The 24,936-nt window shown below is 43.6% G+C and overlaps 1 protein-coding gene across 1 annotated transcript in view; it reads right to left on the bottom strand.

The window, feature by feature from the left end:
* The window catches only part of LOC104375893 (L3MBTL histone methyl-lysine binding protein 4), a 36,868-nt gene that overhangs the window by 5,710 nt on the left and 6,222 nt on the right, over positions 1 to 24,936 (bottom strand). The window contains exons 3-19 of the mRNA XM_086625927.1: positions 24,675 to 24,783; positions 23,955 to 24,117; positions 22,441 to 22,498; positions 21,291 to 21,379; positions 19,892 to 19,996; positions 19,111 to 19,246; positions 18,523 to 18,614; positions 17,398 to 17,549; positions 15,706 to 15,782; positions 14,150 to 14,235; positions 10,264 to 10,374; positions 8,839 to 8,953; positions 8,626 to 8,725; positions 7,597 to 7,776; positions 6,097 to 6,228; positions 5,695 to 5,756; positions 3,143 to 3,309 (exon numbers count right to left, since the gene is read on the bottom strand). Of these exons, the coding sequence (XP_086482053.1) occupies positions 3,143 to 3,309; positions 5,695 to 5,756; positions 6,097 to 6,228; positions 7,597 to 7,776; positions 8,626 to 8,725; positions 8,839 to 8,953; positions 10,264 to 10,374; positions 14,150 to 14,235; positions 15,706 to 15,782; positions 17,398 to 17,549; positions 18,523 to 18,614; positions 19,111 to 19,246; positions 19,892 to 19,996; positions 21,291 to 21,379; positions 22,441 to 22,498; positions 23,955 to 24,117; positions 24,675 to 24,783 (1,934 nt within the window). The remainder of the gene's footprint in view (positions 1 to 3,142; positions 3,310 to 5,694; positions 5,757 to 6,096; positions 6,229 to 7,596; positions 7,777 to 8,625; positions 8,726 to 8,838; positions 8,954 to 10,263; positions 10,375 to 14,149; positions 14,236 to 15,705; positions 15,783 to 17,397; positions 17,550 to 18,522; positions 18,615 to 19,110; positions 19,247 to 19,891; positions 19,997 to 21,290; positions 21,380 to 22,440; positions 22,499 to 23,954; positions 24,118 to 24,674; positions 24,784 to 24,936) is intronic.

The following is a 24,936-nucleotide window of genomic DNA, read 5'->3' as shown; positions in this document are numbered from 1 at the left end:
TCCAGAATTTAAGAGACAGCTGGACCTCTGGGGGCAAGACGGTAAGGGCCCTTTAGTGTCTACGGTATTGAGAGGCTGGTAGAAATCTCCAGGGCATGATCCGAGCTTGCCTTGATCCTCTGTCCTCCCCTGCACAATCGCTGCTGGCTACTGTCACAGACACTGAGTGACAGGCCTTTGATCTGTCCCAGGAGCCATTTGTACGGACACCGCAAGCACTCTGCGCCACAAGAGTGGCCTTCGAAACAAACGGGAGACCTGGGGTTTACCAGTAATGGAGAAAAGAGAGTGGAGGAGGATGCAAGAGGAGAACAAAGGAGAGAAGGTCCCCAGGATGCGAGCCAGACCCTGGGTTCCACCGAGCCGCAGCGACTGCCTGGGGAGGAGGGTCCCCAAACCAAGACGTGGCAGCTGAGGGACAAGGGAGGCTCATGTGCACAAGGCCAAAACATGGTGCCACCATGGGCTAAAGGAAACCAACGCAGCCCCACAACGTTGGCAGTGAAGCCTTGAACCAAGGGAAAGGGTGAGGCCGTTCAAGATGAGGGTGGGAGAGGTGTGGGCCAGGTTAGGAGCACAGTGGGATGAGGCAGATCAGGGCTTTTCCTTTGAGGAGGCGAACACCTGCCTGCCCTTCCTGCTGCTAACACCCTCGGTGCTCACGGAGCTATCTGGTGGAAGCATCTTACACTACGACTGCGTATCAGTACAGGGCAGGGGGTTGAAAAAGAGCTTTATGTAATTCTGAGAAAACCTTAGAAACTCCACACAACTCATATGGAAGGCGCTGAGGCAATCCCAGAGGTATGTGATGCATTGAAATCAGCAGGGGATCGACACACCTTTTTGGTAAAGGTTGAAGGTGGCTGCATACGGCACTGCTTTAACATCAAGTTATAGCAGAACTGACAAGCCCTCGTGAGACGATGCAGAGAGGCGCTGGGTTTAACTGGGATTTAGTAATGCACAAGCAATTAGCACAAGGACAGTCCCCCCACAAGGTATTAGCATCTGATGCAGGATTAATTAATGAACAATACAACTTGAGCACGTATTAATGTTCTTCTGTGATTCAATACCCTTCACTAGCTGTGCTCTAAAAACATGACAGGAACCTTTCACTAAATGACAAAGCTGCATTAAAGTAAGTACTTTTGTTGACTGTTCAGTGTTACCAAGAGTTTCATAGCTTGAGGGCCCCTAAATACTGCTGCTGCTCTGCCATTTCAGCTGTTCTCAACCAACAGAGAATTAAAGCAACATTTTTTTTTTCCTTAATGTGGGTTTTATAAAATAAAAACAGTTCTTCCGTCAGAAACCAAAGGAGAATTTTACACCCCCATTGCTCTTGTTTCAGATCGGCAGAACAGCCTCCTTTGTGCAGCCGAGTTCAAAGCACAACCCAAAGGCAAATGTTTGCCCTGTAGGAAGATGTTAGGAGCCCAAATGCCGACAGATCAAATCCACTTTGGACTCACTAAAACACAGAAAGTCCTGCTGCTTTCGCCTTCCAGACCTGCGGCTGCATTTCACCGTACGTGCTCATCCTGTACGTGCTCGTACGGAGGCCAAAACGGATTCCTGCGGGAATTTATGATCAACAAAATTTGCAAAACCAGACCCACTTCACTGAAATTCAAGACAAAACCTGTAATGACTTCAGCCAGTCCATTGTGGTGCTGCAAACGATCTTCTTAATGTGCCATTTGCACTCCTACTGGCAGTCGAAACTTCATCAGCTGTTTCAGGCTGCACCTCAAAGCCCAGTTCGGTGTATTCCGGGTTTCCAATCACTATAGCCAGAGCGCCCTGCATTCCTGCCCTGTGGTCCCTGCTCACATTCATCCGTTATCAAACTAATACGCCCGTTAAATTTACCCAGCAGTTGCTTTAAAGGTCAACTGCAAAGGATAAATTTTATTTGGCTTGTATCCTGACTCTGTTCTTCCATGAACCAGCCTCCATGTTTTATCCAAAAGAAAGAGATTCTGATTTTCATGTCAGAGGATTAACTGCTTCTGCCTCTTGATTTTCTAAAAGACCTTTTGGAAAAATCATTGGAAGCTTTCTCAAAAGAAGGGTACGAACAGCAAATCTTTCAGAGAGATTTTTTCCTCCTTGCTATGAATTCAATTCAAACGCATTTTCATTACAAAAAAAAAAAAACCCAAACAAGGACCAAGTGTTAAACCAGCCACACTAATTGCTCTATCCCCTTCACAATTACTGTGGTTCCCATCTCCTGTGATACTGTAATCCCACCAGTCTCCTAACAGTCCTGCAGCACGAAGAGCAAAGTCAAGATTGGCTTTATCTGATGTAAGAGGCACTTAGGGAAAACGCACTTTCTAAAAGTCTCTTAAGATCCTCTTTGTATCATGAAGAACGGCAGCTTTTTCCTGCTTTGCAGATTACCTACATCCTTGCAAGCACAACGTTACAGCACACTTCTCCTGAATTAAATGGCTTGCGATTAAGCACCAGGATCCAAACTGTCACCACTTCCCAAGCAGAGACACAAATATTTATGCCCAAGGCATCGAGGCAAAAACCCAACTACTCAGCACACAAAAGATACCAGCTTTTTCACACGCCACCTAATTACAGGAGACGTCTCAAGAGCTAAGACTGCAGAGACATATCCCCAGCTGCACAGCTACCTCTGCCAGAAATCAGGTCAGGCTGTGGGCAGTTTTGTTCCAGGGGAACCAGGCAGGGATACGCAGGAAGAGTGGGCATGCACAGTGCAGTTTGGAATTATCTGCAATGTAAAAGTGAATCAGCAGCAAAGTCACAGGAGAGGGGGAGGGAGATCAGAGAGAAAAGGAATCTGCTGTCAGAATCATGTTTCAGGCCTGAGGACTAAAAGATCAAGCAGTAAATAAACAAAGAAAGGGAGGAAATCCTATTCTGGGAAATAAGCCGTGGACACCAGAGGGTTAATAGGGATCCTTCCCCTCCCTTATTAAAGGGACTTGAGTCTAACTTCTAGCTGAGTCAGCCATGGCATACGCAAAGCAAACAGAAAAGCACTGCCTAGGAAAGGATGAAAATAAAGATGTCTTCCAATTAGCACTCCAGAAGAGGGGGGCCCTGGCATTTCCCCCTCCCAAGAGAGCGGAACAGGGAACAGGTAACTCACCTCTTCCACCGTCCATTTGGCCACGTGCTTGGCCGTGAGGCCCGAGACCTCCGGCAAGAGCTTGCAGTGCTGCTCCCAGCAGAGATGGAGGCGGTGGGTCGGGTTAGAGGCCAGGGAAGGCATGAAGATGGACTGGTGGAGGGCCTGCTGGAGATCCAAATCGGGGTCTGGAAAAGGAAACCAGACAAGTCAGGTCGAGGTTTCGAGTAGGAGCAATTACAACAAAGGAGGAGGAAGGGTCACTCTCTGGAGGGAAAAGCAAGGCAAGGTGAGCAGACGGCCAGGCACGGCTACTGCATGGCACGCTGAGCTTTCAGGGTGTTCTTCCCACCCTCCTGAGAAGGAGAAAGAAAAAAAAAAAAGATAAGATTGCCAGGCTGGAGGCTTTATCATTAGCTTCTTCCCTGGAAAATGATGTCATGCTGCTAACAGAGAAGATGTTTGCAGCATTTTATTGACAAGGTGGAGGAGTTCTGGTAACAGCATCTTCGGCTGGAAACTAATGGCAGTGTTCCAGCTCACAGCTGTAGCCAGCCTGCGAAGAGCCCTGCGCGTGCCAGCCGACGGCCTGGGCCTGCTGCCTCCCCGGGAGACTCCCAGGCCAGGAGTGCTGCATGTTACCTCCAGACATCAACTCCCTCCTCATGTGTCAAGTGACGGAAGCTTTAAAATCAAGGTGAAAAAAGGGAAGAAATCACCCCTCCCTAATGAGATCACTCGAGTAGTGCAGAGTCATGGTCCTACAGGGACTTGCCTGATTATACAACAGGAAGCAAAGCAGAGGATGGAAACAAGATGGGAAACATTCCTCTGGTTTACAGCAGTTACCGTGTGCTGTCCCCTCGCCCCCCGCCCTGCCAGCCTGTGTGCAGGGTGCACGGGCTGCCCGGAGCCATCCCGTGGCAACCGGACAGAATTCCTATTTTGTTCCTGCCTTTGGAAAGGTTTGGCACGCTCAGCACCGGTACGGCTGCCGCTCCCCTCTGCTGGGTTTGCTCAGTGTTAGCAGAAACGGCTGTCAGCAGGATGGTGCGCAAGGATCTGCGGGGTGTGCCAGTCACTGCATGTAAAGCACAAGGGAAAACAGTATAAAAAAAGCAAATTGCCGTGATTTGCCTGCTCCTCACCAGTAAAAGTGAAAGCAGCACTGGAGGCAGAGCCTGAGCTAGTGAAAGGTCACTCCCCTGTCACCTTACCTCATTTCCACCTCCTAAAGCATGTGTGACAGCATCAAAGAGAGGTCTCTATGTCTAATATGAGACCAAAGAAAGAGGATTTTTAAAAAATAAAGCCTGAGTAAGAACTGCTCAGCTCAGGAGCTGATGTCCCTGGTGCCAACAGGGCACAGGATCCTGCTCCTGGGAGGGGAGCTGGCACCAACTCCTCCCCTGTCTCCTGGGTGGCAGGGACAGCAGCTGGCCTTGTCCCCACCTCCCTACCACTGGAGGTCCTATTTGTGCCCAGGGTTTTACACAGTGCCACATCCCTGCTGGGTGGGCACTGCTTCTATCACAGACTGTCTCCTTTTCTCCACCAAGCCCAAATCCTCGAGGGTAAGCATCCAAAACGATCTCAACAAATTACTTTCCCTTTGAGAAAGAAGCAGGGTTCTAACAGTTTAAATGTAGATGGGATGAAAGCTCTGGGTAATCGTGAAATTACAGGTCAGTGGATTATCACAGAATTTCCTCCCACTGATTTCCATCATTCTGTTTAAGGTGAACAGAAAAGGAGAGCAGACAGCTCTCCCTGCCAGCTGCAACTGCAGTTCACAGCTGGCAGACTTCTCCAGCTCTGACTGCAGAAGTCAGCACTAGGTAAAAACGAGTATTAAAAAAAAAAAAAAAAGCTAGGCACCTGTCCCAGTTTGTGCCTGCTTAGCTATTTTTGATTGGAGACTTATTACCATGTTAAATCCTCCTAAAAGCCTGGTCAGCTCAGTTCTCTGAAATGGCTTTTTATAGTAAATCTGAAAGTTAAGCATATGGTTTGCTAAAGTGATATCAGAAAGCTGCTCTTAAAACTTAACCTGTCATATACCAGAAAAAAAAAAGCATTGTTTTTACCTTTAATTTTTTTGTTTGTCATGCTTAGAAGAACCTTAAAAAAGACACCACCCAAAATGATGATAATTATGTTTTTGAATATCAGTGGGGTCTAAAGAAAGAAGCTGATGGAACTTAAGGTATCTGCCAGACGAGTCTCCCTTGTCACCTCTGCTGGCTCTGTCAGCAGAACGGTCATCGACTGCTTGGGCAACGAAATTCCCTTCCCAGTTCAGAAGAGTATGCAGTGGCACAAGAGATGGTGCAAGCTTGTCTTCTCAGTTAATAACTCTGAAAAGTATCAAATATCTTTCACTTCTGAGTAACCTTACCCTCCCTCCTCATTTTAAAGGAAGAAAGACTACCATTACCATCACCTCCAGCGTGGGCTTGCTCTTGATTTTCTCAAGGACAAAAAAGCTGTGAAGTTTCAAACGCTCCTTGTGACTGCGGTATATTGCACATACATGCACACACAGAGAGAAAAAGAAATAGAATGTAACCAACCTTTCTCATTGCTTTCCTGTTTCACCAGCTGGAACTTTATATAGGCATGCGAGCACCCAAGCCTGGAAGCATTAAGTACAAAACATTTCAAAAGATACACAAATTGATGTAATTTCTTCTCTATACAGAGATTAATGAGACATTTAGGAAAATAAGCAATAGTATGCTCTATCCCTGACCTTTCCCTCTAGGCTAAGGACTGTGCTATTAAATGCATGGCTACAACTCAGATTTGAGTTTACTGCAGGAAAGAGAGGGCCCAAAATAACGGGAAGAAGGGAGAAGATTTACCACATCACTCTCAAACTCTATGCTGCAATTCTCTGATCAAACTGGACTGTTCTGAGTTATGATTAAAATCTGTGTTAATGCATGAAAATACATCACAAAAAACTTATTTACTTTTTCGGGTTGGCTTTGATGTCTGCACAGGAATCATCTTCTCCCCAGCCTCTCTCTTGATTGTTTTCAGACTGTTCTGACAGACTGTGAACACTGCTTTGACACGACTTTTCACTGTCTTGTGCAGATTTTCTGGAAAGACAGATAAATGACAGTAGCTAAGCTGACATCCTCTGTTCCCTTTTCCCACAGGAAAGCTGGCTGCTCCTTGCAAGTGAGAGCAACAACTACCACCTGGTGGTAGAAGCTTTCCTCTCCCGCACCATCATAACTGGCACAGTACAAAGTGCTTTTTTACTCTTCAGAGCGGATTGAGAGAGATTATGTGAAATAAATCAGCCCCTGTGGACTCAGGCTTTGATCCCAGCAGCTACAAGAAACCCACTGAAGCATGTGTTTTGGTGAAATCAAGAGATTTAAGGTTTTTGAATCTTGATACCTCGGGACAACATCGAAGATTCTCCATGACTGAGTTTGATGCATAAACTGATACACAGTTGCCCAAGGAAGGACAAGCAGCAGGGTGTTACCAGGTTTGCATGCTGAATTCAGACCTCCCACTATCAGGAAATGAAATACTTAGAAGAATAGAAATGTGTTACAATTTTAGACTGCTATTTATTCTGGGAGAATCCCAAAGCTCCCAAGTGAGCTTTATGGTAACAGTGCCATTGAAATGCAAGCAATTCTGGTGTCGAAATTAGGAAATGGAGACACCTCCACATTTCCGGGATGGGAGGAGGCAAACTTTGGCCATGAACACCAGAGAGGGTAGAGAAGTATTTCTTTTTTCTGTCCAAATATATCTTGAAAATGTTATAAATCTAAGCAAATAAATGAACTTTAAAATGTATATAAGCCTTCATATACAACAAAGACCAAAAGCATTGCTGGAGCTTGCCCTAGCGAGACTGGATTTGTATAGACTAAAGGTGACAACAACAAAAGCTTCACGTCCAGGTCTGTCCCATGACACATTTTAACTGCCTCCTGCAGTTCAAGAACTAGTACACAGTTTGTTTCAATGCTACTCAACTACAAGATTTTCATGTAAGAAAATAAACTATCTGAAGGACCTCAGCTTGTTTGCCAAGTGATACACATAGTCATTACACCTACCAGTGCAATGCAGCCACTCCAGGGTGCATTGCAGTTCCAGTTTAATACTGCAAAATAACCTTGCTTGACAGTTTTAGGACAGGAAACGAAGGGAAAGAATATATTTTAAATTGAAACAGCAAGGAAAATATGTGGAGACAGAATGCAATTTCCTTTGTTGGAATGTGACCAGAGCAGCAGGATTAAGGAATCAAGAAACCTATTAAGGCATATGAGGGTATAAAAGTGCACTGCTCTGTGTTAACAGTGTCTGGGGCATGGGTCAATACTACAGACAGATGAACTCAATGCTCCACTGCCTCTCTGCCAATTCCTCTGGTTTTCAGCCTTGTAAAAGGGTTTTGCTCCCCAGTACCTGTCCAAGAAAAGGGTTCAGCTCACCTGGACTGTGGAGAGTCCTCCTGAGATGACTCTCCTGCTCCCAACAGAAATGGGGCAGGAGTCTCCAGCCTCTTGGCTTTCTGCATGCTATTGCTAGGGGAAGGTCTCTCTCCACTCAGGCGGTCCTGTAGCGAGTTTTCTCTGTTGAGGTTCACATCAGAATACGGGCAGCCAACTAATCTGTGTAAAGAAAAAAAAGAAAAAAAAGAGAGCATGAAATGACAATGCATATTTTTAAGTCAGTCTTACCAGCCTCAGGCAGACATACTCATCAACAAACCCAGAAAAAGTGAGGCCAGAAACACTCAGGGAGATGTTATTATCCAGTTTTAGGTGCGGGAAAGCAGAGGACTACATGGCAGAATTAGAAACCGAAGTCATGCTTTGAAAGAGTCATCTCAGAAAACAAGAAGAGCTCTTCCTCTGTAACCTGCTTGTCTGAACAGTATTTCATGAAACAAAAGAGTCCTGCAACTTTCACGCTGAAAAATTCAAAGCCCTTTACCACATTATATACTGCTAGATCTTCAGCCTTCCCATCTGAGATGATCGTTTTATTGCTCTTTAAAGTAGTTTAACTGAGAAAAACCTTCCTTTTTCAAGAGCACAGAAGAAATCAAAAGGCAGAGCACAAAACATGAGCTAGCTCTCCTCACTCTTATACTTTAATAGTCTACCCACACTCTCTCCCTCTTTAACTCGTCTCCTTGCACGCTGTTCTCGGGTATATTATTTTACAAAAAAAAAAAATCCCTTCAGTAATGCTGGAATATAGAAATTGGAGTGAATTAATCTCTGTTGGGTGGGATTGCTTTGTAGTTACAATGATTATATTGGTGTAAACGGAATTTACAAAGAAACAGCACATTTAGACACAAGAGGGAGCTGCAACTGCAGTTATAACTATCTCCAGACTAAACCCCCGAGCTAATTTCAGTGCAGTGCAGGTGATTGTTGCTGCATTATTATTACGGACAGCAGTCAGCCTCTCGCAGGCAGAACCCTTGTAAGCAGATCTCATATACATACGTATAATGTGTTCCATATCGTGGTCCTCTGACGTGACCGATACCGTGGCAGCCTGGAGTAGGACACGCTTGTCCCACTGTTCCCACTCGATCAACAGCACCTGGTTGTAAGAGAGAAAAGTTAAACAGGTTTGTAAAACGTTCCCTGCATCTAAAGAGCAGACTGTGCTTGGGAAAATCATTCAACATAACAATATGATGTCATCTACTTTACCTAGAGGGACTTGCAAAGCATGTCCAGTTTTTGCACACCAGCCTACTGGATGAACATCAGGGCTGTCTGCGTCGACCCAGAAATCATAATTATGGTCCCAACCATCAAAATGTACCTAAAAGAAGCACAAAGTCTCAGTGAGAGATACACTTAAGGACATGACTCAGCTTTTACTTTAACTCCCCTCTTTGTTTCACCTTGCTCAGCTTGGGGCTGATTCATTCAATCTTTCAGTCAGGAACAATCGTCCTTTGTGCTCAGCATAACTATTTGTTTTCCTGACCCCTGTGTCTATGTTTTACAAAATAACCAGATTCCGGTGACACAGTCAAATCACAGGGTCTGTAAGAAAGCACAGGCCATGGCCAAAGACTAAATCTATGCAAACATAATTGCTTATTTAATTGTTTTGTTTTCTGAGGATCCCAAAACACCATAAAAGCCAACAAGTTCGGTGAGTTTTGCAGTGAACAAGCTAGAATCACAGAAAGGTTTGGGTTGGAAGGGACCCTAAAGATCATCTAGTTCCAACCTCCCTGCCATGGGCAGGGACACCCTCCACTACACCAGGCTGCTCAAAGCCTCATCCAACCTGACCTTGAACACTTCCAGGGATGGGGCAGCCTCTTCTGCTGGACGAAGGGACTAGTAATAGTCAGCTCAGATCCAGGTCAAGTTAACAGAGACGAAGGATCACTGCAGCTTAAAGGCTACTGAGTTGTCTATGTGGCAAAGTTTCAAAAAACTGCATGAACTGAGTATCATGCTACCATATATTTGCAAAACTGGACTTCTGCTTGCAATCACAGCAACGAGACTGAGAACCAAACGCCTACTGGGGAGCAAACTCCAGTCTTGCCCACATAATCATCCTCTGGGAAGGAGACCTTCATCAGTGCAGCCTCCACTTTAGCTGGCTCACACTTCATTTCTCAGAAGCCAAAGAACAACAGATTTTTCTGGCGATATATCTATGTGAAAAGAACTAGTTAAAATCTATTTATGTAACAAACTCATGCTGGAGAATGAAACTGCTTCCCACATGTACCAGGGTTTAACTTGCTTTGGGGTTTCCTTTAAGCATGATAGGAAAAAAAAACATTGTCAGGCAGCTTCCCACCAGCAGAACATTAATGCTGCCTTCACTCGCACAGATCACACAGAAACAGAAGAGATGGAAAATCATGCTGTCAAATGTTATTTCAAAATAGTTACGTTAAAACTGCAACTAACAATACCAGGCAATTCCATCAGATTTCAACAGGACAAAACAACAGAAATAATTTCCAGTTGGGAAGGCCTGTAGGCTAGATGATCTGCAAGGCGTTTGTTTGCTGCTCCTCATACCAAACTGGTATTTCTTCTGTGCTGTCAATCACTATGTTCCTCAGCACGAGGGCTCTGCACTTTGAAGCACGGTCATACCTTAATGCGATGGTCGTCTTTGTCAACGATTGTTGCCACTCTTATCAAAATGGGATTTCTTCTGTCCACGGCCTCTAACTTCATATTAACTTGGAATCCGTGAGCAGGACGCTGGAAGAGAGGATTGTAAACAGAATGCTAAGAAGTCTGGGTGTTCAGAGCTAGTCACTGAAGTTTTCATCTACCATTCAAATGCCTTTGCAGCTTTGGCCCCTCATCTCACACGGCAGACTGCTTCAGAGGTTAAAATCAGAGTTTCCTAGAGGATTAAGCTGTGTGTCTGCCAGCAGCCCAAAACCACTCAAGAGGAAGCCTGAGCTTTCTCGGTGCAGAGGAGCATTCCACAGCCAGGGCTAGAGGTACTTCCCCAACAGAAAAAAGGCCAGATACTACCACAAGCTCCACCAACATGCAGACTCCACAGCCTGACAGCAAAACTCCCAAACACAGCAGAGAGATGATCTCACACCTGACAAGGACAGTGGTCAGTTCACCACTGTCTCACACTTGAACCACCTCACCCCGTGATGTGGCTCTTCACTACACTGTGACATCCTTCTTGGCATCAGATGCAGCATCTGGATGTTACAGAGTTACCTTCATGACGCACGTTGCCATCTACTTCTGATGATGACAACCACGTCTGCTTGTTAACAACAACTGCTGAGAACTGTGGTGCTGGAGCTCCAAAGCAGCTCCAGCTGCTGGAGTCTCCCAGCCGCAGCTGCTGATTTACCCTTTCTCTCAAACCTCAGTGGTCAAACTTCTTTGTAAAAACTCCAGAATGTCCTTTGACCTGCTGTGTGCCCTTTGCAGCACCCACAGATGTAAATCTCTAAGTGACAGACAGCGTTTAGCAATTTTTCCATTTATCTTTAAATGACTGACTGCAAACTCCTCCTGTGACCTCCTCAGCTGGGGGTTACGGAGCACTGGATGCTCATTCAAAACACATCCTTCTTCACTTCTGCACACAAAGGTCGGGATTTTAGCAAGAGATGATAAATTGCGCCTTTGAACAAGATCAGGTTAATGAAAAGATGATTATAATCACTCTTCCTCTCACAATCTTTTTACTGGCAGTAGCTGGGGGTGGGGAAGGAGGTCCACTTCTGAGCTAAGGGGATTAGAGACTCCAAACCTCAAGTTTCTCTTTGGTCTGTTCACCTGGACGCAGACACTTGCCCACAAGCTTTCAGCCGCACGACACCGGAAACCAGACAACCTAAACTGCTTTTAGTTTCAAGAGCGTCTTATCGAACCAGCCAACCTCGTCTGTCTTCCTTGAGGAAGGAGCCGGAGTGCTGGAGAAGAAAATCCTGCCCAGGAGATGAGCGCAGCTATTTGTTTAAGTCTTGCTGAAGGGTTGCTGCCTTTTTGGCAATAGCTTATGAATGTTTTTGAATTGATAGCCCAAGACAAAGGGCTGAAATAGTGATGCTGACAACCAAGCTGTCTCCTCCTGTGTTTCTGGGTGGAGGAGAAGGCAGAAATCCAGACACAAGATCTGCTATTTGTGCTGATGATCACTGTTTCCAGGCTGCATAAGAGAGCTCTTGAAAACTGTTAAAAACTAATTCAGTGAGAAATGTCTGTTCTGGCTCTCAACCCTTATTTTTATGTACTGATTTCCTGTAATTGCTAGCTGGAATAATAATAATAATAAAAAAAAAAATCAATAACTCTGCCATGTATTTGCACTTCAGACCAACCAAGCCAGAAAAATAACGATGTTTGATCTTGAAAGAGTTCTATTAACTGTTGCTGTATCAAATGCCTTTTTTTCCCTGTCTCATTTTCGAAACACAGTCTTGGATGCTAATTTATATTCCGGAGTTTCATGAGAGCCAGAATTGGACCTTCTGCTATTCTCTCAAAGCCAGACACCTGAAGGAGCAAAGCAATGGCTGCAGAGTGTACATTAAACAGGAAAGAGGCAGACAAGGCAGCTGTGCTCCCCCTTGGGAAGATGCTTCACTTTTGGAAGAATTCAAAAAAAGTCAGCAACTAGTATTGAAAAGGCTCCCTGTCCTGAGCAAAGCTCTGTTATCTTCAGGTGACATTTCTCAACACATTTTATATTCTGAAAATCTGAGGAAAGAATGCCGTAATGACAAATTACTGAGGGCTTCAGACTGGGAGTTTTAAGCAAGTCGTACTTCACTGTTTCTCTTTGCATCATGAAGAGTTTTATTATCTTTCCAAAATATTTGTCTCTACAAAACTACTTCTATTGTTCCTCTAGTGTGCAGAAGACCAATTGCCACATTCTTTCACTCTTGTATTCTGAAGGGTCCCGTTTTTCAGCACTGTTGGGATTTTATGAGCACGGCTCAGAAAAAGCTGAGCCTGCCCTGGGGGCAACGAACGCGTCCTACTGACAAGCTTCACTCATTATCCTGCACACTGGCTCCGAGCTGCTTCGCACGCTGCGCCGCGTGATCGAAGATGCTGTCTGCCCAAGTCTGGAAAAACTTAATCCAAGGGATGTTTTGGAGTTCAACTGTGCTGCAGATAACTCCAGCTGTGGCCTTACAGTTCTCTAAAGAGGGAAAACCAGCCTCTTCCTATTCCCTGACGCCCACCTTGCAACCTACCACAACTTCAAATGGACACCTGCTGAAATCTAGCAATTATCAACCTTGTCTGGCTGGATATTCACCTCCCTTATCTGAGGCCTCCCTGATTGCTTTTCCTCCTCAGTCCCAAAGAGCTTACCAACAAAATATACGGAAGGGCAGCAGGTATTAACCTGCTAACTTCATTGAAAGGAATCAAGACAAGTGTCATGATGGTATAGGAAAATTTTAAAACATATTGCAAAGTTTAGCAAGTGAGCCAGCAGTGTGGAAGAAGCTGCTAAGAAAAAAAAAAATCAACTTTAAAGTATGGAGGTTTTTTAATGAATTTATTGCAAAGGCTTTTGTTTTGTTTCTGCTCACAATGAGCTTCCAGATAAATGAATGCATGGAACTCCAATTTAAGAAAAAAACCCTCATGCTCCCAAGGTTGACGGAACCATCTTCAGATTTAGTCTGCAGGATGATCTTACTCCATCTAGGAGCTTGGCAGAGATGCTCTATCATCTGTTAGTACGCTCATTTCTGTGGAGGGCACAGCTGGCTCCTCTCTAGAAGAACTAAGATCTATATTAGAACATGTCAGTCCTTGATAGGAATTTCGCACTCTACCTTAATTCCAGCCTCACCAACCAGGGGAAGAAGGATTTGCACAACTGCAAGATGAAAATATTTCAGAGAAGTTTTTAAAACTTCATGCAGAGCAGACACCTGATGGAGGAACAGCACATTTCTCATTCCCCCTCCAACCCATACACACACTCGACCGCTTCCTCCCTTCCCCACCGAACGTCCCCAGTCGCAGCTCAGTGACATCCACTTCTGACTCTCACGAAGGGAGAGTCTGGAAAAGTCTGTTCAACCAGCATCAGTCTTGCTCAGATGTCAACTGGGAGATCCCCCTTGTCCATCCAGTCAGACCTCGAGCAGAAGACCAGCTCTTTCTCCTCTCCGTGCCCTCTCTGAGGCAACGTACTGCCCTTCACACATTCCCCTGACAGCTACAATTATCTATGTGGACTGAAGGCTCTTCTCTTAAATCTGCTGATGGAGCAAATGAAGATGTTTAGTCAAAAATCCTTCCCAAGACAGGTTTCCTGGCACGATTTTTAAAAAAAAATTCCGTAGTCTGCTATGTGTTTTGTGAGAGATGACCTTAAACCCAGGCTGAAAGCAAAAAACCTAGTTCCATCCTCTTGGCATGGACGTGGTGAACCACCATCAAATAAAGCATCTGGCAAGAAAGGGTGGGTAACAGCAATCTCCCCTACACTCCTGACCTAAGGCAATCAAAGATATTCACTAACCAGTTTGAATGCTCTTGCTGGGGCTGCCTGGGAATTAGTTTCTTCCAAGTATTTCTCCCATGAGAAGGCTTTGGAATCCTTGTATCCTGAAAAAACAGAGAATTAACATTTAAGTAAGAAAACCCCACATTCATTGTTACAAACAATAGAAAAGAAGCTATGTAACACACAGTAATTATGTTTATTTAACGCTTGCAATGGATGGCACTGGAAAGTGGTCTATTTGTACACACCACTTACAGCACGCACAGCAGCATGGCAAGTTTCCCCAGCTTCCACACAGGGCTTTAACCCTGACCTGAAAAACCTGAGGAGTTCACTTCTGTACAGTTTAATCAATGCTTGTTCTCTAGAGAAAGCTGCCAATTAAGAGCTAGGCAGAGGATTCTGTGATGTGCAATGGCATCACTAAATTAATTTCCTATTTTATTAACTATTCTATGTGTGAATGCCTGCAAGATTGTAGAAACTTCTCATCTCCTGCTGTCTACTCAGCCATAGCTGAGTAAAACCAGCAATCTGGAGATAAAAGGTTCCATGGTTGTTACCGTAATCTCAGCCATCTACATGGGTGTGCTACTCTAACAACAACAGGATGTCTCTCTCTGGCAGCTCCATTTAAGAAGCTGCTCTACTTTTTTTCCCCTCCCTATTTCAGTATTTTTTAGCCTCAGTATTGTTTCCTTTTGGCAGGAGGGTACAATGATTAAACACCTAGGACAGTCTGCAAATTGCTGCACGTAAATCTCTCAGCAGAGAAATGAGAATTAACTGCAGATTGTGCTGGGGGCACAGGCAATTGTGATATGAGTAGAGGAACTGCACACCACAGCCTTGTTGCACGTTCCAGAAGCAAGAACAGATGTGGTGTTGCTGAAGAGTAAGTGTTTACAACCCCTTTTGCATCTGCAGCAAAGGCACAGAGGCTAATTCCTCCAATACAGAGAGACCTTGTAGTGCCATCCACTCTACTAAACTTGATACACAGTAATTACAGAAATTCTTGCTCCAGGGCTGTCAATCTAGCAAAGAGCAGATATATTTTTTTTTATATTTTTTATTTTTAAGGTGAATGAGCTCTTCAAAGGCCTGGAAATGGCATCGATTTTCCTGTATGTTCTGTCCTTTTTCATTTGCCAACATTCTCTTCATTTACTGAATTCTAGTGCAGCAGAAAGAGATGTGGCTTCAGTTACTTCTTCATTTCCAGAAATTCCATCTTATCATCTATGAAATCATGATACTGAGCTCTTTTTCTTCCAGCTCACCTTAAAGGAAATGCTGCAAATACGTCAAAGTTCTTTCCCTTCTGAAATCAAATTCAAATACAAATTACCAAACCCCGTTCCATTTTTTGAAAGAGCTAGGTAACAAAATAAAATGCAGTGGCAAAAAGTAGGAACATATTGTTCATACCAAACAACGAAAATATTGTGCAGTCAGTAGAGAAGAGAGTACTGAATGGAACCTGTAACTTGCAAATATGTAATTACATGAAAGATAAAGCTTGCAGGTTTTTTGACTGAGGCAAGAAATAATTCTCACTTTCAACATACCAGGTGGTGTTGTCAGTGGGGTTCCAGTTTCTTGGCAGTAGCCAACAGGACGAATATATGGGCTGCTAGCTTCACACCTGAATCAAAGAGGGAAAGTTGGCACCAGTCAATTTTAAAGCAAAAAGAAAAGCAGAATTTCAAATGCTGTCTGATATGCCGTTGCTGGGTGAGCAGATGCTTTCAGTGGGTGTGATCGTGGTGTAAAAGACAAGCATTACCTCGTTAGAATTTATAATGCCAAGTTTTCAAGGCGTTCAAGCTGCCCCAAAAGATAAGGAAAAACAAAGAAGAATGTCTGGTGCTTTACAAAAAAACAACATCAAAAAAGCCCCCCACACATGGACCATACCAACCACAGTTCAGCCTGGACATAGCTCATCCAAGCTAAAATGCAAAGGAAGCAAAGAAACAAAAAACAAATCCTTGTACTTAACTGAAACACCATTACTGTGGAAGAAGGGGAAATTACTTTTAAGGGCTTTGCCAAAAACTGCAGTTATTCATTAATTCTAGCTGAAATCTAGTGGTAGTTTGCCTGGGTCCCCATTTTATTGCATGTTTAGATCTTCTGAGTCCCTGAAGGAGGCAACGGGCCAACCTGAGACAGCCCCTTTTGTCACGTCTGCTTCGAGGACGGGACCAAAACAGTCTTTCCGATCTAGGAAAAAATCCGTGTGCTTTCAGCCAAGCTCTACTTTGAAGTTTTGTTTGCTTGTGTTTCCTGTTAAAATTTTTAAATTCCAACCAAAACATGGCATAGAAATAAAGCTTCACAAGCTAAAATGGTAAAGGAACAAGATGTGAAGTCCTGCAAATGCCAGTGTTAGAAAGCTCTGCATGACGTATTTATGGCAAAGAAGGAAAAGACCAACTTGCCACCAAACAGGTGCCTATTCTGAAAAAACAAACAAACAAACAAAAGGAGATAGGGGAGATAACACAGAACACTGATTGAATCAGTGCTATTTTGGTAAGCATGTGCCTTGTGTCGCTTTCACAGGCAAATTCAAAGAAAGTTGCTCCATTCATGTAGGCTGGAAAACACAGACCAGAAAGGGAAAATGTTTCCTTGACTGATATTCCACCAGGCCCTGGCATGAGGGCAGGGGATCAAGATTCTCAGATGCAGAACAACTGTAGCACAGGTCAGGACTTAAAAGCCCAAATGCTGGCAATCATTTTTATTTTCAAAGGGCCTTCGCCAAACTCCACTGAAGCAAATGGAAAAGATTTTTACTGACGTCAGTCCTGCCTGCTTCCAAATGGAAGTTTGCAGAGGGAGACACGCCAACACCCACTACTAGTCCTGGAGGAGAGGATGTTACTAATTCCAGGTGCTGTCACTTGTGGAGCTTACTCTTCCTCCAGCTCTGCCAGAGAAATGGATAACATGGAACATTCCCCATCCTGACCCAAGTCAGCCAGCTGCATTACCTTGAAGGCTTCACAGGCAGTTCAGGCTGACCCCACTGGTTTTGCACTGAGCCAACTGCGAGTGCTCAAGCAGCAAGGGAAGCTACTGGGCAACTGGCACTTTGTAAAAACCCTAAGTAATTATTCAGATGCTTGAAAACTGATTTAAGATCCCAACTTTACCAACTGTATTTAATATATTACCTATTACCCTTAGCGGAACAGCTAAATAAACCACAGCCTACTTGCAGGTATATATTAGAAACAGAATCTCTTTACCAGTAGTCATAACTCTCATCCCAGTTATCGAAATGAATTAGCAGGCGGTTATCCACCATGTCCGTGATGGTTGCGACACACATCAGCGACGGATTCTTCTTGTCCACTGCCTCTAGTTTCATTCCCGGACGAAAACCAGAGGGTGTGACAGGCTGAGGAACAGGACATCAAGAAAGGAAATCAGCCATGTTTAAATGGTCAGGCCACTTAAATTACGCTTATAAACTCATTTGTTGCAGGTTGTAACCCTGAAACCCACCCACCAAAATACAGTTACTAGCAAGAGGTCTACAGACAAAGTTTCCACGTGTTCTGGGAACGATTGTTACTATTTCTAAACAAGAGCTGATGTAGTTCGAATAACAGAATCTCCAGCTGCACACCACCACTGCAGATTCAAAGGCTACGATGCACATGCCTTGCAGTGATGAGTAGTGGCTGGGGATAAGTGTGAGCACTGTGCGTCCTGTCTTTTTAGTGGAAAAGTCACTCTTTAAGCAAAACAGGTGACTCAGAAATAGAACAGAGCTGCACAGTTATGCCCTGATCCTACTGATGTCAGTGCTCTGCCCACCTGCAGCACCAAATCCGCCAGACCGCGGACTTTGTGTCATCCGAGCGACACAAAATGGGAGTGAGTGTTATACAGGAACTGAGGCTAACAACCAAAAAGAAAGCAACAGTGGGTGAAGGATGAAAAATGCTCAACATCCGTAGCCTCATAATGAATCCCATGGCGGCCATGAGTATGCTGCTGGAAACCAGAAATTATTTTGGAAATGATTAAATTATAGGAAAGTGACACAAATATCTTGACTGTAGGGACACAGCAAAACAGACCGTTGTAATATATTTAATAAATGGTAGAGTAAATCTTTTCCTTCAGTATTAAGGAGGAAGGGAAATACAAATTCTCTCTCTGGAAAGTCAGTGACTGGGGGAAGGAAGAATAATCGTACTAGTTTCCCATATTAAAAATAAATCACAGCAGGAAAGAGCTTGCATTTGATTGTACCATGGCTGTACCTCTGACATGAGCATATTAAAAACACGTAAATATTCTGGTCAAAACTCACTTAGCATCAGACCTATCTGAAACATCTTGCATTCGGTATCACCACTTACAGTGCTGAGGGTCTTAAAAAGGCTTTTTGGAGCTGCTTGAACTTTGCAATTCTTCAAATAGGAAGTCCAATTAAATTCTCCCTCCTTGAAACCTAGAAAGAGAGATAAAAAGATTGTTTTACACGGCTGCGTTCAGATTGGTTTTTCAGAAATGGAAATTACCTGGGAAGAATATGAACTTTGCATGATAACTGCCCTTCTACAATCTTCAGGGGTTATGCATTTCAGCTAAAACATCTCTCTCTTTTTCAGTATAATGCTCAATCATTAATCAAAACCTCCAAATGTTTCCAGGAAATTGAATGCAGGAAAGAAGCAAGTTCTAAACCCCAAAGAGACTCCTGGCTTCACACGCTCATCCAACACAGAGTTTCTAATTTGACTAACAACGTCAATCTTTGGGAATATGAAAAGGAAGCTGTTTTGTTCTTCTGTGATTCACTATCTTAGTTACACCTCTTCCCTTTAAGCCACTCAGATGGAGTTCCACAATGAAATCATACTAAAAATGAAACATGCAGAGCCAAGACAACTAGTTCTTAGTAGAATTTATGGTTTCTTGTGCACCATTCTATTTTTTTTTCATACCTTTAGGAGGGAGCAGCTTATGACTTGTTTTTTCACACCAGCCAACAGGATGGATGTCTGAGGAATCAGCATTAACCCAGAAGTCATAGCACTCTGGATAACCATCAAAGTGTAATCGCATTCTGTACCCTTGTACCTATGATGAGGGGAGCTCTGATTATCATAAAGGGTCATAAAGAAGTTAAACACTAATCAAACACTCCTTCCATATTTGGATTTATAGGTGAAAGTAAATTTAAGATCTCATTTATTTCTCAGAAGTCCAGTTTTATTTTTCTCCATTTATGTCTCCCAGTTTCCAAGCTTCTCTTTCCTCACTTCAAACAGCTGAAAATAAAACTGGTCAGTGTGACTCCACTGGCCTCTTCTTCCACACCCGTGCACGTTACTGTGCAGCAGTAAGTGGAGAACAAATGAAGCCTGAGAACACTTGTGTCCATACCAGATCAACACAGATTTCACACATCTGAAGAAGCATAAAAGCATTTTGACTTGCTTATCTTTACCAAGTCTTAGGACTTAATTGCATGGTTCTTTTTCATGGCTGTTCATCGCATGCAATTAATAGGTTTACTACTGCGAGTTACAACTGCAAAAATCTGACAGCAGGACTTCAGGTATAGATGCTCAACCATGCAGCACTATTCCTTCAGTGTCACCTTGAATGCCTCCTAACCATTAATTAATTAAAGTACTATTAATCTTATGTTTCTACTTTTTATTGAAAAAAATCCTAAATGTACACGGGATTTTTGCAATCAAAGAGAGGAATAGCAACTACCTCAGCCACTGTGAGAACACAAAATTGAGAGGGGTGTTCAGGATCCAGTCCTTCCAATTTCATTCCAACTTTAAATCCATTTCGGCCTTGTGGGAATGACTGATACTGTGAGAGAGGGGAAAAAGGAAACATTTGTTTTTAATTCCTAAAGACAAAATCTATTGCAGAGCAGTCATCAGATATACTTGAGGCTTCAAATTTTCCACTCAAGAGGAGAAAATTCTATGACTAAATGATTGGTGCTTTAACAGACAGGTGCAGGTACAGAGATCAATAACGGCATGATCACCATATTTGAGATTTACTTGTTATTCTAATTAATCTCTCAAAAACACTGAGCCACGAGCCTGTTGCAATTAGCTAGGAACAAATCTTTCAGCAGATGCAGAAATGAGCTCTATTCAAACACAAATCCCCTTCACAGCCCCATGTAAGAGGGTTATCAGAAACAGAGAGCCAGGAAAGACAGAATCACTTTGCCTGTCAGCATGAGGTCAGCAGTCCAGACTTTCCCAAAAGGTAACTTCTCATCTTCAAATGGTAAAAGGGACAAGGCATGCTTGATCTGGAGCCCACTTACACAGTCATTCCAGAAAACATTTGTGGTTTTTGTTTATTTGCAGTCTTAATCCAAATTAAACATCTGAACTATAGTAAAAGTTTAAAAGAAATCTGAACTAGAATTGCAAATGGCTTATTGCATCCATGGCAGGTACCTGACTTTCCTCCTCATTTCCCTCTGTAAGGTGCCAGCAGCCCCTGGCTTTGAAGAGCTCAGTGGAGCGGAACTTTTAACGCAGGCTGGTGCACTAGAGTGCAGGAGCAGCTTCACCAAGGCTAAACCCATCCACTTCCACCTCCAACACATCAGACTAAGAACCAACACCACTTCCACCCTCCCTCGTAACAGTCACTTCACACCGAGACAACGCACAACATCCACAGAGCTGACGTGCAGTTTTCTACAGAGGAAGGATGGAAGGGGTGCTGTACAGATGGAAGGGGTGCTGTACAGATAGAAGGGGTGCTGTACAACCACAGACATATGAGAGACATGAAGCTGTCCCTCTCCAACGCTACCTGGAGATCGCCTACCAGTCCATTTACCCAGAACTACGCAAAGCAGATCAGAACAGTCGTTGTTTATTTCTGTGTGAGATTCAACCAGCATTTTTTACACCCTCGTTTGGGATGAGACTCACAGGGCAGATGCTTGTTTCCACAGCGCCTCAGGGCTGGAAACAAACGTGGGGGTTTTACTGCCTGCTTGCTCCGAAACAACTCATAAATGCAACTGCTGGCTTGAGGGTAGTCTCCAGTCCTACCTCCACTGAGTTAGTAATTCTGTGATGTTGCCTGAGAAAAAAAGCATAGCAAGAGAGTTGAAAAAGCTGCCAACCTCTCTGAACAGTTTTAGGGGAGCAGCTGGCATCCGTTCCTCTTCTAAGTAGGAAACCCAGTTCCATACCTTCTTCTTTCCAGGAACAACTAAGCAATCAAAAACAAAGAGAAAAATGAATGTTTGTCTCAGATGCCTCCTGCTCAGCCCTCTCTTCTCTTTCTCCTCCCGCGTACACGCCAACACTGTTTTGCTGTTGTACCCCAAAGGAGGCAGTGTTACCCAACTTTTGAGGAAAGGTATGAATTCCAGCAGTAGGAAAATCTTGCTCATTTCTCATTAAAAAAAAATCATCTATTATACCACAGGTCAAATGACTTGTGGCAACCGGATTGCTGGCAAGACGCCCATGGAAAGTTGCCACTGTAAAGTTTGGACAAGATATAATAACTTAAAATTGTGAAAAACAATTCCTTCTCCTGATATTTCACAGAGGAATAAGGGGTTAGATATAAACTAAAAGACGGCACAGAGAGGCATACAATTGCAGCTGAAATAAACCTAAAACAAAACAAATGAAAAACCAAGTGAATTTTTCTTCAGTTCACAAGATTTTTTTAATATATAAATACCCATATACTTATAACCTGCTAATACCACAATGCATCTACTAGAGAGGCAGCTACCAGTACACAGATGATGAAAACAACAACTTGGGCAGGTGCTTGGATTCATTCTAGTAGGACCATGGTCATACACACAGAAAAATATGCTTTAAATGCATACTAAATATCTCCCCCCAGTTTCCATATGCTAACTCCTTTGAGGTATACAATAAATTTAACCCATAGTCTATAATCAATCACATGCTGCTTACAACTTATTTTCTATTTAGCGTCTGTATCTGTGGCTATGAAGCTCTCCAAAGTCAATGGAAAAAAGATTCTTATTGTCTTCAGTGAGCTTTGGACCAGGCTGTCTCCCTCGAGATCCTCTACGCTGTGCCCATCACCCTGGCAAATCCAGTATATTCTTGTAATACAGTTCAGAAGACTGACTGTGGTAAGAGGGTTATGTACCTACTAAGCTGTTCTGAATGTGAAATGAGCTCTACTGTCCTTTCCTCTTCTGTTTACTATTATTCATTTTGTAATAGCTAGTAAAAAAAATCTATAAACATTAAAGAAAAGAGACTATGAGCTTAGCTCACCTTGTTTTATTGGTTTAGTGTTTCTGCGGCTTTTCATATTATTTGATTTATTCTTCTCCTAGACACAGATATGTTAAAAAAAAGTTTAGCAATGTTGTTTTTTCCTCCCTCCTTGATCATCTCACAATGCAGGTACAATAAGGATGTAACATGTAACTAACAGGACTATTAGCTAGCATTATCTTCTTTCCAATAAGCCTGCAAGAACATTAGTAGGGTATGTTACGTACGTAACTTTCATCCTGCAGTACCCCCAAGTGCTTTACAAATTATTTAATGTATGCTACTAAAGTTCATTTAAATACGGCTACTGAAGAGCAGCACGGCCCAAAATCTCCATTACAATACACAGGATTTGCTTTCTGCAATGCAGGATTTACTGCTCACGTCAGCAACCGTACTGTAACGCCCCATTTCCCTTTTCCTTTCAGAGGTTCTTTTTTCCCTGGTTCTATGCCAGGGAATGGATACAGAAAAAATGTTATTTATGAAGCCCTGAAGGAAGCAGAAGCTTCAAGTGACTACTGCCATAGATGAACACCCCAGAAAACGTGGTCTCCCTGTGTCGCACTCCAATTGCCATTCACATTTCTTCTATGCGGTTTCCAACCTCATGTTTAATTCACCCAGGGTTGTCATTTTCCCGAAGCAAACCGAAGAGGGCAAAATCTGAAATGCAAAGCTGCCTGCCAAACATGCCCCAGAAGAGACAGGGGGACACTTTCAAATGGGGAGGAGGAGAAGGGGGAAGAGGCAGAATGCAAGTACTTCTGAAAACATACGGGCTTTAAAACACCTTATACGCATCACAGGGTAAAGTTGAGCAACGAGATGAGTTAAACGGTTCATGACATCAGAAGTTCCAGCTTGCATTACCAACGAACACCTACCCCAGCATCCCGGCACGACAAAAGTCTGTGCAATAAATGAATATAAATAAAATGGTTCAGGCCTGAGACGCTACGCAGACGGCAGCAGAGTGCAGGTTCGCACAAAGGAAGGCCCCGAAAGGGAGTGAGATGCTTCATGGAAGGTAAGAAAAGATCAGGTCAGGACTGAGGTACTTCTATTCATCTGCCACTAACACAGGTTCCTAGTGGTGTACTGAGTGTTCATGCAAGGACCTCATAAAAAGCAATCAAACTCTGCAGTTTGACACTAATCTTCAACATCGCATGGCAGTACCTGACTGTAGTTAGAGAAAGTATTTTTGGATCCCTGTGTTCTTATTACTGTGAAATACACTTGGTGCACAGGGCTATAACTACACCTACAAAGTTACACTCTGAAATCTTGACTTGGACTTCAGAGGAGCTGTTCACCCTGATGACTCCTCAGACTTCAGAACAGATATTCTCATGACTGATGTAAATCAGGATCAGATCCAGACCATTCTCAGGGGTCCGGAACAACCTCCCTCAGCTCAATTTGCATTGCACAGTGAAATCTGAGACACAGAATTGTCCCTGCTTTTCACAGCTCTCTTTAAAGAAAATACATGCAGGCTCATTTACCTCATCCTCATCTGCATTTTCCTCGTCATCCTCAGACTCCAGAAGCAGTCTTCTCTTCCTTCTGAGACGTTTGACAGGTCTGTTAGCCTCATTCACCTGACAGCCACTGCTGGTATTAAGATTTCTACTATTTCCCCTGTTTCTGCAATCATCTGGAGTGTCTCTGGTATCACTAAACATCCAAAATTGAAAATAAAATCGAATTAAAAGTGCAACAATACTCCTGCAGTATACCCAGCATGTGTCTGCACCTCTTTAGAAGAATGAGGATGCCTGGGCTGAGAACTTAAAGAAGTGAATCCTGTCTGCAGGACTTGCCAGATATGTATCTTTTAAAAGCACTTTGAGAAGTACCAGCACAGCTCTCACCACCAGAGCAGCTCAAGAGGATTTTCAGTTTTGCCTTTTTACAACTCTACAGGAAGGTAAGACGTCACCCTTATCTGTAGGACGGGGAATGGGGCCTCAAGCACACAACCAGCATTTCTGCAGGACGGAGCTCCAGAGAGGAGCTTTCCTCTGTCGGGCTTGGGAGCCTCCAGGGTAACGGGAAGGTCACGGGCAGAGCTGCACAGGCAGCTTTGCCTCAGCCACACCACGGTAAGACAGTAAGAATGACTCTGAGGATTTCTTTCTACTCACAGCAACACTTCTCTCTAACACAACGTTCTCTTTAAATATTTTTAAACACAGAACAGGAAGAATCTGGGGTTTCTTTACCTGTCCCTGTGCTGCTGGGAGCCCGTCTGAGTACAAAACTTTCCATTCTCAAAGCAATCCATCTGCTGACAGGTTTGGAAATCGGGGCAGGGCACGTCTTCTCTGTGCACTGCAGAAGCAAGGAAAAAGACAACTATTAAATTAAAATGTTCAGACACGTTTCATGCAATTAGTTCTGTCAAAGTCCTTTACAAACTTTCATTAAGTGACCCTCACTACCCTATTGTGAGGGAAGTCATTATTATCTGTGTGCTGGCACACA

The sequence above is a fragment of the Tauraco erythrolophus genome, chromosome 24, assembly GCF_009769465.1.
Source record: "Tauraco erythrolophus isolate bTauEry1 chromosome 24, bTauEry1.pri, whole genome shotgun sequence".
Classification (NCBI taxonomy): domain Eukaryota; kingdom Metazoa; phylum Chordata; class Aves; order Musophagiformes; family Musophagidae; genus Tauraco; species Tauraco erythrolophus.
The sequence above is the reverse complement of the archived record's forward strand: the minus strand, read 5'-3'. Positions and strand labels throughout refer to the sequence as shown.